The 14,274-nt window shown below is 41.3% G+C and overlaps 1 protein-coding gene across 3 annotated transcripts in view; it reads right to left on the bottom strand.

Annotated features, from left to right (window-relative positions):
- ACSL5 (acyl-CoA synthetase long chain family member 5) overlaps window positions 1-14,274 on the bottom strand; it is a 44,728-nt gene that overhangs the window by 461 nt on the left and 29,993 nt on the right. For 2 of the 3 annotated variants that reach the window (XM_049645760.1, XM_049645758.1), the window contains exons 7-21: window positions 13,257-13,435; window positions 12,529-12,561; window positions 12,389-12,440; window positions 11,564-11,637; window positions 10,887-10,964; window positions 9,378-9,512; window positions 6,768-6,902; window positions 6,147-6,242; window positions 4,529-4,601; window positions 4,161-4,249; window positions 3,746-3,862; window positions 2,328-2,471; window positions 1,587-1,688; window positions 1,040-1,111; window positions 536-677 (exon numbers count right to left, since the gene is read on the bottom strand). In XM_049645760.1, coding sequence (XP_049501717.1) covers window positions 537-677; window positions 1,040-1,111; window positions 1,587-1,688; window positions 2,328-2,471; window positions 3,746-3,862; window positions 4,161-4,249; window positions 4,529-4,601; window positions 6,147-6,242; window positions 6,768-6,902; window positions 9,378-9,512; window positions 10,887-10,964; window positions 11,564-11,637; window positions 12,389-12,440; window positions 12,529-12,561; window positions 13,257-13,435 — 1,520 coding nt within the window. In that variant the 3' untranslated portion in view covers window position 536. Of the gene's footprint in view, window positions 1-530; window positions 678-1,039; window positions 1,112-1,586; window positions 1,689-2,327; window positions 2,472-3,745; window positions 3,863-4,160; window positions 4,250-4,528; window positions 4,602-6,146; window positions 6,243-6,767; window positions 6,903-9,377; window positions 9,513-10,886; window positions 10,965-11,563; window positions 11,638-12,388; window positions 12,441-12,528; window positions 12,562-13,256; window positions 13,436-14,274 lie in introns of all 3 variants that reach the window. The other variant, XM_049645759.1, reaches the window with a different exon arrangement.

The raw sequence follows: 14,274 nt of genomic DNA, 5'->3' as shown, positions 1-14,274 counted from the left end.
TTGTCTCTTAATATTAGTTATAAGAAAATGTTGATTAAAAATTTCAGTGGTCTTGTGGAATCGTTAGAAAACATGAATTACAAACCACTTTTGAGAGCTTACAGGTCTCTTAATTTGAACATCGGAAGGCCTAAGTGTTGGGACTGTCAACAAGTTAGGCTTACTGTAAAACTGTAAGGAAGAAGTCATTTTGGCTCTTGAACTAGTGGTCACTTAGGCTAGAGATCGTGGGGGAGGGACAAAGAATGACAAATGGGCCTTGAATAAAAGTATGCTGATAAAAGTAGACCCAAAACCTAAATGTCAGCAATATTTAAGATGGAAAGGACAAATTTGTGTAGTTCAGGGCTGAGCTTTTACATGATAAGTCTCTCAATATTTTTTAAAAGCCCCAAAACTATGGTTTTTATTAATTTAGTAGGTAAAATAATAGGAGGAAAGACAAAAAATGAACATGAGATTAGTATTTATCCATAGTCTATACTCCTACAAGGCAGGCTACCGCTGAGCCCCGTCCAGCTGCCAAGTACCTTACCCTACTCCTGGATATTTTCATACAGGCTATTGATTTGGGTTTGAAAGTACTTGGCAAGCTCTCCGCGCTTTGCTTTCAATGTTGGGGTCAAGAGCCCATTTTCAATGGAAAATGGGTCTGGATGAAGAAAGATGCTTTTGACCTGGAAGAGAAGATACACACACACATGTTTATTAGTAATTCAGACTTTTCTGCAGAGACTTCTGCATGCTATGTGAAGAACTTTATAAAAGTGGGGTTGATGAAGTAAGGATAAAGACAACAGTAACGCATGCCCATTCCCAAACTGATAATTTGGGAAACGAGAGGGGAGAACGGATAATTGACAGCAAAAAGGACTCTACAAGCAACTATAAAAAGTCACTGCCATTTGTATTTAATGCATTAATGGTACAAAATCTCAAATCAATTCCTTGGGAACTACATTAAAACCCCGTTATAAATGCAAACTTTAGAACTTTCTAGTGTGACTTGAGATAACTAGACAACTTCAGTAGTACATACCTGTTCAAAGGATTTAAGACCACTTTCTCTCCCAATTTTCTGCAAGTCTTCTAAAATGGCTTTATTTATAACCTAAGAAGAGAAAACAAGCTTAAAGCACGGCTATTTGAAAAAGAGACCACAAGAAAGGCTAAGCGTGAACCAACTCAAAATGCGTACAAAAGGTCATCAGGGTAAAAGCAGGATATAGGTGTATGTATGTACAAGCACATTTTATGCTTAATAATGCTCAAAAGACTAATGAGAAGGAAAGGCAAATCTAAATGTTAGCAGATTTTCTCTGGATGGTATTTTTTGATTCTCTATTCTCCACATTCATACTTTAAAAAGAATAGAGGGTTTTTGTTGTCGTTTGTTTTTAACTCCCCATCCCATCCTATCCTCCTATCTAATAAAACCAATTTCAGCTACAGCCACCTATCCTAAGTTCAAGAACAGCCAGTTCTTCCAGAGAGGATGGCATCATTGGTGCCTGAGTTGGTGGGGCCTTTACTCTCCCACGGTGGGCCCCGTGGGTATGCATAGAACTTTCTTAAGCAAGACTTACTTGGTTTTTGCACAGTTCTTCAAGGGAGCCTTTAACCCCAAGTTTGGCTACAAAGGAGGGCAGCACTTCTGGGTCAGGAACCACCACTCCCACTAAGGAGGACTGTGGAAGGCAAACCAGGAACAAGAACATGTGAGAGCTAGGATAGCGGTGTCCCACAGTGGATGACAACAGCAGGATTATATCTTTGTAATAGATACTTCCCAAGACCTCAGCTCAATATAGTGTCCAACTCTTTTCTCACCATACATTTAAAACCTTCATGGAACTCTGATCCCATTTTCCTACTCAATATCTTTTTACAAAAATGTTCTATTCGATATCGATTACTCAAAAAGAAACAGTGTTCAGCCTGAAGCCTAAAGCATCTCTGGCCTCTTTGCCAACCCTTGCTCACTCCCCAAAAGCTAAGTTTACGCACGGTATATATAGTTTGTAGCTCTAGAGGAACTCCCACTGTAGTGGGAACTAAGTGTGACATGGGGCTGTTTCTTATCAAATGACTAGCCATTGGTGCAACCATGACAACAGATGCCATCTGTTTACAGATGCCATCATAGTTAAACCATTTTTGTTTTTTACATTGTATTGCCTTATTTGAGGGTTGAACTGTGGCTTCATTTCTTCGGTTTTATAAACTCAAATCTTTTCATCCTAAACCCATTTATACAGATTTCCTGTAGCTACAAGAACCGGCATGGCCTGTGCCTGAAAATGGCTAATGTTAAAACAGTATATTACCCGTAAGCTATCCCCGTGCACAAAAACTTGCAACACCGGTCTACTCCTGATGTAGATATTTTCTATCTTCTCTGGAGCAATGTATTCTCCTTGGGCCAGCTTGAAAATGTTCTTTTTACGGTCAATGATCTTCAGAGTTCCATTCTATACGAAACAGAAAACAGCATCAGTGTTTTTGAGCCCTAGAAACGATGTCAGTGTAGAGGGGGAAGAAGTCACAGGTATTTTCCTTCTACATCTTGACTTCACTACAGACTTTTGAGCAAGCTTTCATTTCTCTTTTTTGGCTTTGGGGAAAGGGGAGGGGAGCAGCTTCCAGCAATAACCTATAGTGTTATGTCCTTGTGGAGGGTCCACGTGCAACCTCGGAAAACATCCCCAGGACCTGCTGAAGTTGTGTAAATGGTTGCCTCATCTAATGAAGAAGCTTTGCAGCTGTGAGTTTCCAAATAACGTAATTTTCAATTATTCCATTTCCAGAACTCTCAGGAATAGGGAAGGACTTATCTTTTTAAGACAAAATTTTTTTTAATGTTTATTCATTTTCGAGAGAGAGAGCATGAGCGGGGAAGGGGCAGAGAGAGGGAGATACAGAATTTGAAGCAGGCTCCAGGCTCTGAGCTGTCAGTACAGAGCCCAACTCAGGGCTTGAACCCACAAACTGGGAGATCGTGACCTGAGCCAAAGTTGGATGCTTAACCAACTGAGCCACCCAGGCACCCTGTGGGAAGGAGTTATCTTTCTTAAGACTTTTGAATTAGTTAGATCTCCCCCTCCTTGACTCCCTTCCATGTATCCCTCCTGTTAGATCCTGGAGCAGGCTAAGATAGCTTCATGGTGCTAATCAAGTCAATTATTGTGCTTCGTGAGACTGAAGCAGGGCTGGCGAAGGCTCTCTGACCAGCCACCAGAGGTCATGCGCAGCTTCATTTCTCTGAGCTTATTGGCCTGAGGAGCTTAGGGTCTTAGGGATTTAAATTGTAGAACTGGGCAAGTGGCAAATACAATCCACATGATCACACTCTAAGTAGGACAATAGACTGAACCAACCATGGAACCATCAAGGAGGTTGACTCCAGAAATTAGCCATCAAGTCAGCCTAACAGACATCATCTGGAAGTGACTAATAAGGCTCAGCCTTCGGTAGTGTGAGGGACTTTCTCAGAATTATATTTTTGGTCCATGGGAGAGCTGGGTCTAGAACAACAGATCTCCCACCTGCCAGCCTAGGTTCTTCAACTGTATTTTCTTCTCTTTATAGTATGAGGATGCCACAAGCCGGGTAGGATTCAGACGTAACTCCTCTAAGCTGCCTCAGCTGATTAATCTACTCATATCTCTGCCTGTCTTGCTTATAAGCAGGTAATTCTCTTCAGTCCAACGACAGAGGCTCCTGGCAATTTTGAAGAAGCACCCACCGGGAGCCAACGACCAATGTCTCCTGTGTGAAGCCAGCCGTCCTCATCCAGAACCTCCTTGGTCTTCTCAGGGTCCTTCAGGTATCCTTGGAATACATTGCTGCCCTTGATGCAGATCTGCACATAAGACAGCACAAGCTGGTAACAGTGGGAAAGGCTGCAACTCCCAGCAGAGGCACTTCACAAAACGCCTGCTCCCACCTCCAATCATTTGATGGTTTCCACTACAGTGTGAAGACCACCAAATTTTACTCCCTGTTGTAGGGGATAGGAAAGTGAGACTCAGAGATGTCCATTTCCTTGGTCAAGATCTCAAGTCAAACCCAAGTCTCCTCCTCACAGTTGTGTGCTCTTTTTGACATAAATAGATTTACTATGGATGTCTGGGCATGACTACAGAGCACAACCTACCCACCTCTCCTTCACTGTTCACTGAAAAGTAGTTCATGTCAGGCACATCTTCTAGCTTCACATGATTGCAAGCCAGGGGAACTCCGACGTGGCCTAGAAAACACCACCTTGAATCAGCTGGGAAACCATGAAACAGTGATAAATGTCCAGGAATGTTTCTGACTTATTTATGGATTGACTCTAAAACAAGAAAACTGAAAAGTCATCCAGTGCCAATGCTGGATAGCCAAGATAGAAAGGTCTGGACTGAAACTTGAGTTTGGCATTTGCCACATTTGTCCAAAGCACTGAGGTTATCTAACTCAAGCCCTAGTTCCTTTAGAACCCTCCTGCCAACAACTGCATCTCCCACCCAGTAGGTGGAGAACCTACCTGATGTCCAGTCTCCAGGTAATGTAAATGTACAGCCAGCAGAACATTCTGTTTGGCCATAAGCTTCAAACACCTGGGGAAACCAAAGAAGGGTTTGAGACTTACTCAAGAGAAAGCATGAGGTGGCAATACCCTGTGGAAAGACATGAGGAAAGCAAGGTCTCTGAGGCTTGGAAGATACTTGGTGTCCTAACACCTTCAATCTGCTGGTCGGGGGCAAACAAGCACATAAGCTACTACACTGGGGCGGGGTGGGAGGGGGCAGTGAGGGGGCCTGTGATAGGCAGACTTTGTAGAGATGGAGAAGAGGGCATTTCCAGGAAGGGTGTGACAATAGGACCTACATATCTGTTGGTTTTAGGGGCTGAGGGAAATGAAGTCATTAAGAATGGCCAAGAGGGTGCTAATTTGAAAGAGTAGATGACCTCTAGCCTTGGCCATCAATTAGAATCATTTTTGATGGTGGTTATATACAGAAGGGGACACTATGAGGACACAATGTTTCATTTGTGCCATGAATGTTGGTCAGATGGATGAACTAATTAGCTATTTGGGGGAAAAGAGAGAGAATGTCTACACCCAAGCACTTGTACTAAGTTCCAGATGGAACACAGGCTTAATTAGGAAAAAGTAAAACCATGAGATTATCAGAAAATAGGAATGAAAGCAGTCTTATGAAATACTGGAGTTAGGAAGTCCTATCTAAGCAATTCAAAAACCACAAATAGAAAAGATGAATCAGTTTGATTATGTAAACATTTGAAACTTTCATATAGCAATACACAAGGCAAAAAGATGAGACTAGGAAAAACATTCACAAAAAAACAAATATTACTATATGAACTCTTAGAAGCAATGTGAAAGAGAACTTTATTATCCATTGGCCATTTTTCTAAAAGAAAATAATAGAGTAATTCCCGGAAGAAATACAAGTGCCATTAAGTGATAGAAAAGATATTCAGTGTTAATAAAAGAAATAGAACTGCAGTGAGACTTTTCACACATCTGCTTGGCTAAGCTTTAAATGACTGGGAAAGCCTGACAATGGCAAGAATGTGGGGGAAATAAGATCTCGTGTATTATTTACAGGAATGTATAAAAAGACAAGATCTTTCTGGAGGGAAGTGTGATAATCTACATTCATATGTGGGAAAAAAAAAAAACCCATATATTTTGACCCAGTAGTCCCTACTTGCAGGCATTTAATACCCTAAATTGGTATTTGCATCAATACTAAAGGATACACAAGTATCCTTATCACTTCATTGATTATAACAGTGAAAAAATAGTGACTTAAATGTCCATTCATAGGAGACTAGTTACTTAGGTACATCCAATAAACTAATAACCATTAAAATGATGTTGGTCTTTATTTGACCAGGACCAATGTTGATGGGGCACTGTTTAACAAGTATTTTAAAACTGATGCCAGTTTATGTAAAGGTATGTATGTATGTATGTATACAGATGCATAAAGAGAAGGCTATTTTCTCTTGACTTTGAGATTTTTGGTGACACTCTCTTTGGTGCTTTTCAGTTGCGTTTTCATTTTTAAAAGAGTGAGCTTTTTGTGTGCACAAGTGAAATAGGCTATTTTCAAAGAAGGTGCTTGGCTTACCGGACATCCTATTGCCGCCCGGAGGAACATCAAAACTGGGCTGGAGATGGGGGCAGCTCCAGTGACCATGAAGCTAACCCTCCCGCCAAGGCTGTCCTGTTCAGGAGAAACAAAAGAGCTGCTGAAACCTATGCCCTTGGCTTCAGTTTCTTCCACTGCAAAATGGGTAGAACAGCCTACCCAGTGTTTTTATAAGAGTTAAACTAGTTAATTTACAAAGCACTTACACTAGGGCATGCCATTGAGGAAAAGCACTTAAAATGTTAGCTTTTATTGTCACTTACATCCCTAGCTGAGACTAGACTTGCAAGTTTTTAAAAATTTCCTCAGATGATTTATATTCCCAGACCCTTCACATTACTTATAATCTCAACAGACCACCCAAGAGAATAAGACTGTGTGCCAAAACTTAAGAAAATCCATTTTCTACTTTTTGACCAATTTCCTTTAATGACAAAGTTGTCCCAGAGAGACCTCACCTCAAAAGGGGAGTAAACCCAGTAAGTGTGAAAGGATATCCCATTAAAGAGACACTCAGCCATCAGAGAAAAAGAAAAGTATGATAAGCTAGCAGGAAGCCCAGATATTTGCCTGGCTCTGTCCTGTACCCAACCAACCTACCTGGATCTTTCCAAAGATGAGCTTGTCCCAGAAACTGTCACGCCTGATGATACCCTTTTTTACTTCACTGAATTTACAGGAAACAGCCAGGTTCAACAAGAACTTCTTCAAGGGTGTCTTGGCTTCATTGTGTACCTGGAAAATGATAGTTCCTCTTAGTTGGAAACCTACTGGAGATACTCACCAACGCCATTCACCAGTGAGCAAAAGATAGTGCCTTCTTGCTTCATACGGAAGTGACTTTCATGTCATGAACTGCATTGCTAAATAATGATGATTCCAGAGAATTAGGGCCACACTAAGAAATAAGTGCACTGAGTGTATAGGTACAGAATTCCAGCTCCTCCAGATTCCTTGTCCTTGGCAAACAACTTTGACAGCTGAAATAAGCGTGTCCTCAAAATGTTGTCAACATCTGCCTACCAAATCACCTGGGGGTACTAGATAAAAAACAGCTCAATGGACAACACCTTTAGGGCTTTGATTTAATAGATCAAAGAAAGGCCTAGGAATCTCTCCCTCCTATCTCTCCCTCCCCTTGCCCTATAATGCTTATGTACATTAAATATGGAAAAATACCACTCTTATCTGTAACTAAAGTTTGTTTAACCACACCATACAAAACCCAACAGATTTTTCTATTTATTTATTCCCTTTGGACTTAATTATGGCACCATTTTACCAGCTCATTATTTCCCTAGACTCCCTTACTCTTGCCTCACTGTGACTAATCTATAAACCATGTACCTGCCAAAGGAGAGCGTCAAGTACAACTCGAAGAAATCCCCTTCCAAAATGAAATCCTGAACCCCATATTCTGGCCTTCAGGACTCCATCCTACCAGAAGTCAGATTCAAGGAAATCAAAGTTCTTTTCCAGTTCAAAATTGGAAAAGAACTCTCTAGCCATCTTCCATATTTACACTTCCATTTTTAAGCCTTTAGCTAAATTGAGCTATTCATCCTTAGCCCCTAATGCCAACTGTGCTCTAGGTTCTAGGCATCTACTTATGCCTATACCATCATTTTGTCAATATCTCACCACCTCTCTCCGAGATCTACGCTCAAATGTTGCCAGCATCCTGTCATTCCTGATACCTCTTTCAACCTTAAGAGATTTATCTTCATCATTCACAAGGCAACTTCCTCCTAATATATCACTGACAGAGGCTGGAATTTGTAGTCACAGTAATAAAGTCCTTCATTTTTAAAATAAGTTGCAGAGTAAGCTGTGTGTTTAGAATTACCATATCATTAAAAAACTATCAAAAGTAAAAATGTCTAATAACATGAACCAAAACCATAACAGCCGCCAAATCTAATAATTTCGTAGCATGCTGACAGCTGCTAGGGTTGTTAACAATTCTGTTAAAACTAGCACTTTCAATATTCAGGGGTCATCTGTGTGCTAGAATGCTGCCTGCCCCATCACCAAAGCCCCAGGATAGTACTGAGATTCACAAGTGTGAAGGGGAATGCTAGAATCTCAGGGGTGGAGTCCAAAGCATGTGCAGAGTGGCCATGTGTTATTTCCTCGGGGATCCCATGTCTATGGAATTGTGAGATGATCAAATATCTGATTAAGAGCCTGGACTCTATTACTATATTGCCTGGGTTCAAATCCCAGTTCCAAGGACTCCTTGGAAAAGTTAGACAATCCAAGACTTGGGTGAGAAACACAAAAGATAAGCTTGGGACATGTTATGGGGAGTTATGTCAAAAGGACACATGAAGAACTTGATTGGGCTCCCAATTTTGATGGTGGGACAATTTGAACATCAGAAAGAATGACTGAAATGGATTAAGCATACAACTATGCAAATCACGAGTTCAAAATATTACAAATGAAAAATCTTGGTCATTTCTGAAGATCTCTGGGGCACCAATTCATTATTCTAAAGATTGATAAATAAAGGGAAAGAACACTTGTCACATCTTTCTAGAAGAATCTCAGCTAATGAATGCAGGAGAAATGATTAAATTGAATTAGAAAAATCACCGTGTTGTAAAGTTGAATGAAAAATAGAGCAGTGATCAATGACAACTAACTACTATGTGACAGTTTGATTCTGGCCCAAACCCTTATTGGTTATGATTCTGGCCAGGTTTGTTTTTTTTTTCTTTTTCTTTTCTTTCTTCCTCCTCTCCCCTCCCCAAGGCTCAGTCTCCTCAGCTGGAAGTTGGGAACAGTAAGTGTGGATGGGATCTCCTCTGTTTTTGCAAGGATTAGATAGTGGAATGCATGTGAAATGTTGCCCATGGGCCTGGTACCTCAGCAAGAAACTCAAGAGCCTATAGGCATTATGAAAGCGGAGTAACACCTCCTCAATAAGTCAGCTTAATTTTGAGGGGCTCCCTAAGTCCCTGACTTGAGCTCTTTCTCCAGATCTGGTCCAAACGATCTTATCCGCATGAAAGGAGTTTTCATTTATTGTGGTTTTTTACAGTTGCATTTGTGAATGTGGCTATTAGGTGGATGCTCATGGGGAGTAGGGGGCGTATGTGGGAAAACTTTCTTAGCAACGTAAAGTCCCTAAAAACCTTAGTCAGGCCTAAGCCACAGACCGTTCCTTCATCTCCAGGGCAAGCCCCACAGAAGCAAGGTTGGCACCTTATCGTAGATTCTGTTGAGTAGTCGAGGCACAGAAGGAAACACTGTGGGCTTCAGAGTTTTCAGGTCATCAGGAAGCAACCGAATATCTCCTTGGAAGAAACCGACTTTGGCACCACAAGAGTACACGATAGTCTAAAAGCAAAACCAAAGAGCAGGGCTCAGAGCCAAAGGCCCACTTCATGGTGGCGGGAGGGGGGCTGTCTTGGGCAGAATTGAGGAACTAGGTTGCCATCCACAGGCACTTTTCTCTGTACAGCACCCTCCCCACAAATTTCAGATACCCAGAACTCTGAGAGCCTGTGCCCAAGACAGGTTGGAAACTCATTTCTGCTGAGGTGGCAGGACAGGGAAGACAGACCGTGAGATGGAGGGCCCACCCTATTCCACCTGTAGCTCTGAGTGACAGTTCGAGACACTGTCCTTTGTAAGAGACCGTCCATCATGTAGCACTAAGAAAAACCCTGCCACTGAAACCAGAACATGCCTACGGTTGGAAGACTATCTCAATGTCGGAGGTGTTAGAATGTGAAAAAGTATGCTTATTAGAGTTCATATTTTATTAATCAGATGCCAACACTTTAGCCCAAGGAACTGAATTGTTCATTTTGGCATTTCACGCATCAACAGATAAACTGGTTGAAGAGGTATTTAAGTGAGTAGCAGCGAGGGGATTTTCCATCCATACTACTGCATGTGTTTTGGGAAGGCCAGCACTATTTTCCGTTCTCAAATCAGCCCCAGAATTGCCTGACAAGCTTGGAGTCCACTGACAGAAAGGCAGCTCTCTGGCATTCATATGATCCTAACTGGCTCTACCTTGACACATACTGAACATCTTACCCAGATCAAATGTTCCTTCTCTGCACCTTTGTGGGAAACTTCCTTTTCTCTAACCCTAGGTCTTTTTTTTTTTTTAATTTTTAATGTTTATTTATTTTTGAGAGAGAGTGAGAGAGACATAGAGCATGAGTGGGGGAGGGGCAGACACACACACACACACACACACACACACAGAATCCAAAGCAGGCTCCAGGTTCTGAGCTGTCAGCACAGAGCCCGATGCGGGGCTCACCCCCGCAAACCGTGAGATCACGACCTGAGCCAAAGTCAAACACTCAACTGACTGAGCCACCCAGGTGCCCCTAACCCTAGGTCTTTTAAAAAAATTCTAACAAAAATAAAATGTAAAGGAAGAAATAATATTCCTATCCCAAAATAGAATTAAGAGCAGATAGTAAGCTCCTGGCTATGACGTCACTGGACTCACAGGCCCCTGGGTAAAGACAGGAGCAACCATTAATTCTGCTGGACATATATAGACACAACTAGAAAGGCTTGCAGCAAGTGTAAATGCCAGGGTTAGGACTCAACTGCACCAGCTCCCTGTGTGCTTCTTTCCAATTAGAGAAAGGATCACAAATGTTGTGTAGCTGCCTTTGAAATAAACATGGAACTACTAATCAAGACTGCCTTTTCACATACGTGGTAGGAACATAGGTCACTCACCTGTACAATCCTCTCAAACATATGAGCCAAGGGGAGGTAGGAAATGGACACATCCTCAGTGGTGGGCTTGAAAATACACTATAGATCAAAACAAGAAAGAGACACCATTGGATTAGTGCTAACTTTCTATTCTAAAGGAGATTTAAAAGCAGCTCCTATTAACTACAGTTAATAATACTGTGTTGCAGATTTGAAAGTTGTTAAGTGAGTAGATCTGAAAAGTTCTCATCACAAGAAAAAAAACTATGTGTGTTGATGGACTTGGAATTTATCACAGGGACCATTTTGCAGTATACGCATATATGGAATCACGTTGTACACCTGAAATTAATATGTCAATAATATCTCAACAAAATTTTTTCTTTAATTTTAAAGAAATTCCCAGGATTGCCACACATAGTTGCACAGGTTGTGCACTGTATGACTGAAGTTAAGGTGCTCCTTAACTACACTGAGTGTAGATACATGCAGTGATTCTAAGTGACCAAGGCTGGAAAATGCACAGTCCTCTGGACAAAGATGCACCAGTATTTGTCCACACTGATTCATTGTCAGGCCTTTAACGTGGCTTTTGGTTTTGTTTTTTTTTTTTGTCTCTGCCTCCTCTAACATCGAGATTAAAATCTTATGACGGATTTACATTTTAATGAATACCTCTTTTTAAATTGACCACTGACCTCCATACATTTGAGAAAAGCAGAACTGTTTGCAACAATATTTTCATGGGTCAACATGGCTCCTTTAGGGTCACCTGTAGGAAATAGGACATGGAAAAAAAGACCCTTTAAATAACTAATAGGTAGCCTTTGGTTGTGAAATAAGAAGCTGCATTCAAATGGTTCTGTTCCAGAGAGTCAAGAGCTTCTCTGGTCACTGTGTCTTTTTTATGAATGGTATAGGACTCCGTTTATGAATGATTAATGCACCCAGAGACACTACTGCTGACAACATTGCTAGACTTCTACTACCACAGAGGGTACAGCCACAATCTCACATTGCAACAGTCGAAAATAAATCTCCAAGTGACCCCCCACACCCCCCCAACCTTGCACTGTTTTCATGTTTAAGACTTCAGACCTAACTATATTTCCTAACTATCACATTACAAACTGGCACATGGGGCCATATCTAAATCTACTCGGAGTTATAACAGATAAGTAGCTTCAGGGGTAGGGATGGGCACACACTGATCTGTGTAGAACTGTCCCCGAGTCACCTTGATTGAAACCATTCTGGTGGGTCAAGTTGAGAGAGTGGTGGTTGGGGAAGAAAATTGACTCCGATGCCATCTGTATGATTCCTGAAGTCCATAGCATGGAAAAACCTCCCCATGTGTTCCATGAAGTTTACTTGCTTATACTTACATTTTTCCACGTGGGCATCCATACTCAAAACTTAGGTTGTATGACCCTAAGGATAGGGTATATTTACCAGACCAGTGGTGATTCACACTATGTTTTTGGCTGAGCAGAGGCCTCTGGGACAGCTTCATGGGCACTGACCTGTGGTCCCACTGGTGAAGCAGATGATACTCAGGTCTTCTGGTCTAGGGGGCTAGAGGAGGAAGCACAAAGGATTAATCTACCAAGAGCTTTGGGAGTTGAATATGGCAAGACTCAATTTTGGGCAGAAGAAAACTTACCATAGGTTTTCTGAAGTTCTCTTTGCCTAGATTCTACGTGAACAGAAAGCCAAGAAAGGAAGTCATCGGTTAAGATGGACAGACTTATGACAAACACAGCCCTCTCTTTCCTTTTCCATGTAAACACCTCCCTTTTCTGTGGGAATCAAAGCAATGCTCTAACCCAGATCAGGCCTAGAAGCCAATATTCAGGCAGGGAAGAACATAAGGTTTCCCTAGAATACCAGCCTCAAGCAGGCAGATTTCAGATGTCTAAACTTCCCATTGTATTCTTGGGGTCCAGTCATCTAGGATCATTACTAAATCTTTCTGAATAATAGGAATAGTTGACATTTCAGGGCTCACTATATACCAGTCGCTGTCCTGAACACTTTATATAGATTGACTCATTTAACACTTTACAACTCCTCTGTGAGTTAGGGACTATTTCATCCTTATTTTACACAGGGGAAAAGGGAGATGCGGAGAAACTTGCCTAAGGTCACCTGACTAATAGATGTGGAGCTGGAATATGAACCCTGTAACCTGACTCCAGGACCCACATCCTTAACTACCACTGACCTCAGTATTCATAAATCCTCCACTTAGAAGACTGTGCCCATTGACCACAGACCTTTCTTCTCCTCTGGCATGGCTTCTGAATTGTTTTAGAGAAATAATTCTCAAACTTCACGGCATGAGTCTCATTTACTCCTCTTAAAGCTATTATTTGAATTTAAAGCCCATACCTCAGCATCAAACAGCAATAAGATCTCAACTCCATTTTTCTCTCCTCTTTCCTTTAGGTCATCCTCAAAGGGATCCATGAGGATGATCAATTTCAGGCCTGGGGTGAGGCCCTTCTTCACATTCTCTATCAGGAGAGATGCCTTTTGGGGAGTGTCACAGATCACCGCAGAGATATTAGCTGGAAGCAGAAACAGAGCCAGAGGTCACCTTCATGGTACCTGCTAGGTACCTGATTGCCTTGCAACAAGGAAGAGATTTTTGAAAATTTCAAAGCTAGTGGGTACCCAAAGGAGATTATGTCTGCAAATCAGATTTATAATGCAGAAAACCTGAAACATTCCATCGATAATAAACGAGCTTAATTGAAACAGAAGCACATAGTTTTCATGCATGCTACCAACACAGTTTACAGTTTCTAGAGTCATGTAATTCTTTCTGCTTAAGAATACAGACAACAAACATGGATCACTTAGGTGTGGTCCTGTCACTGTGTTTTATTTTGGGAGGGAAGTAGGGAGTAGAAGAGAAAAGGGACAAATGGGATTTCAGCAGACAAACATTTTATGATTCTAAATGTTAGCATTTGCTGTGATAGTTGTTTGTAAAAATAAAAAAACGACAACAACTGCTGATTATGTTTATAGTTTAAATGGGTCTACTCACTCAACCTACTAGTTCTGGGACAGAAGGTAAGATCTTGGATATGTGAAAGAGCTGTTACTTGACCTTTGAGCTTGTACTTATTTCTCTAACCATGGTAATCTTTTTCTACAAATTCACCATGGACATTGGTGCATGCTGGCTAACTGTACTGACTTGGATTTACAATGATAGGAAATGAGATCAGAAGTTCCATAGTGATTTAGTCAATTAAATGACTTAGTCACTCACTCGATGACCTTTTATCCAGTGTGGCCAAAGTAAGGCATCTTATCTCTAAACTATACTGTCACACCGTGCCACCTTGAACATTTTATTGAACTTTCTATCTGTACATATCCCTGCTTGTGCTTTTGG

Source organism: Panthera uncia, chromosome D2, assembly GCF_023721935.1.
Source record: "Panthera uncia isolate 11264 chromosome D2, Puncia_PCG_1.0, whole genome shotgun sequence".
Classification (NCBI taxonomy): domain Eukaryota; kingdom Metazoa; phylum Chordata; class Mammalia; order Carnivora; family Felidae; genus Panthera; species Panthera uncia.
This window is presented reverse-complemented; position numbering and strand designations above follow the sequence as displayed.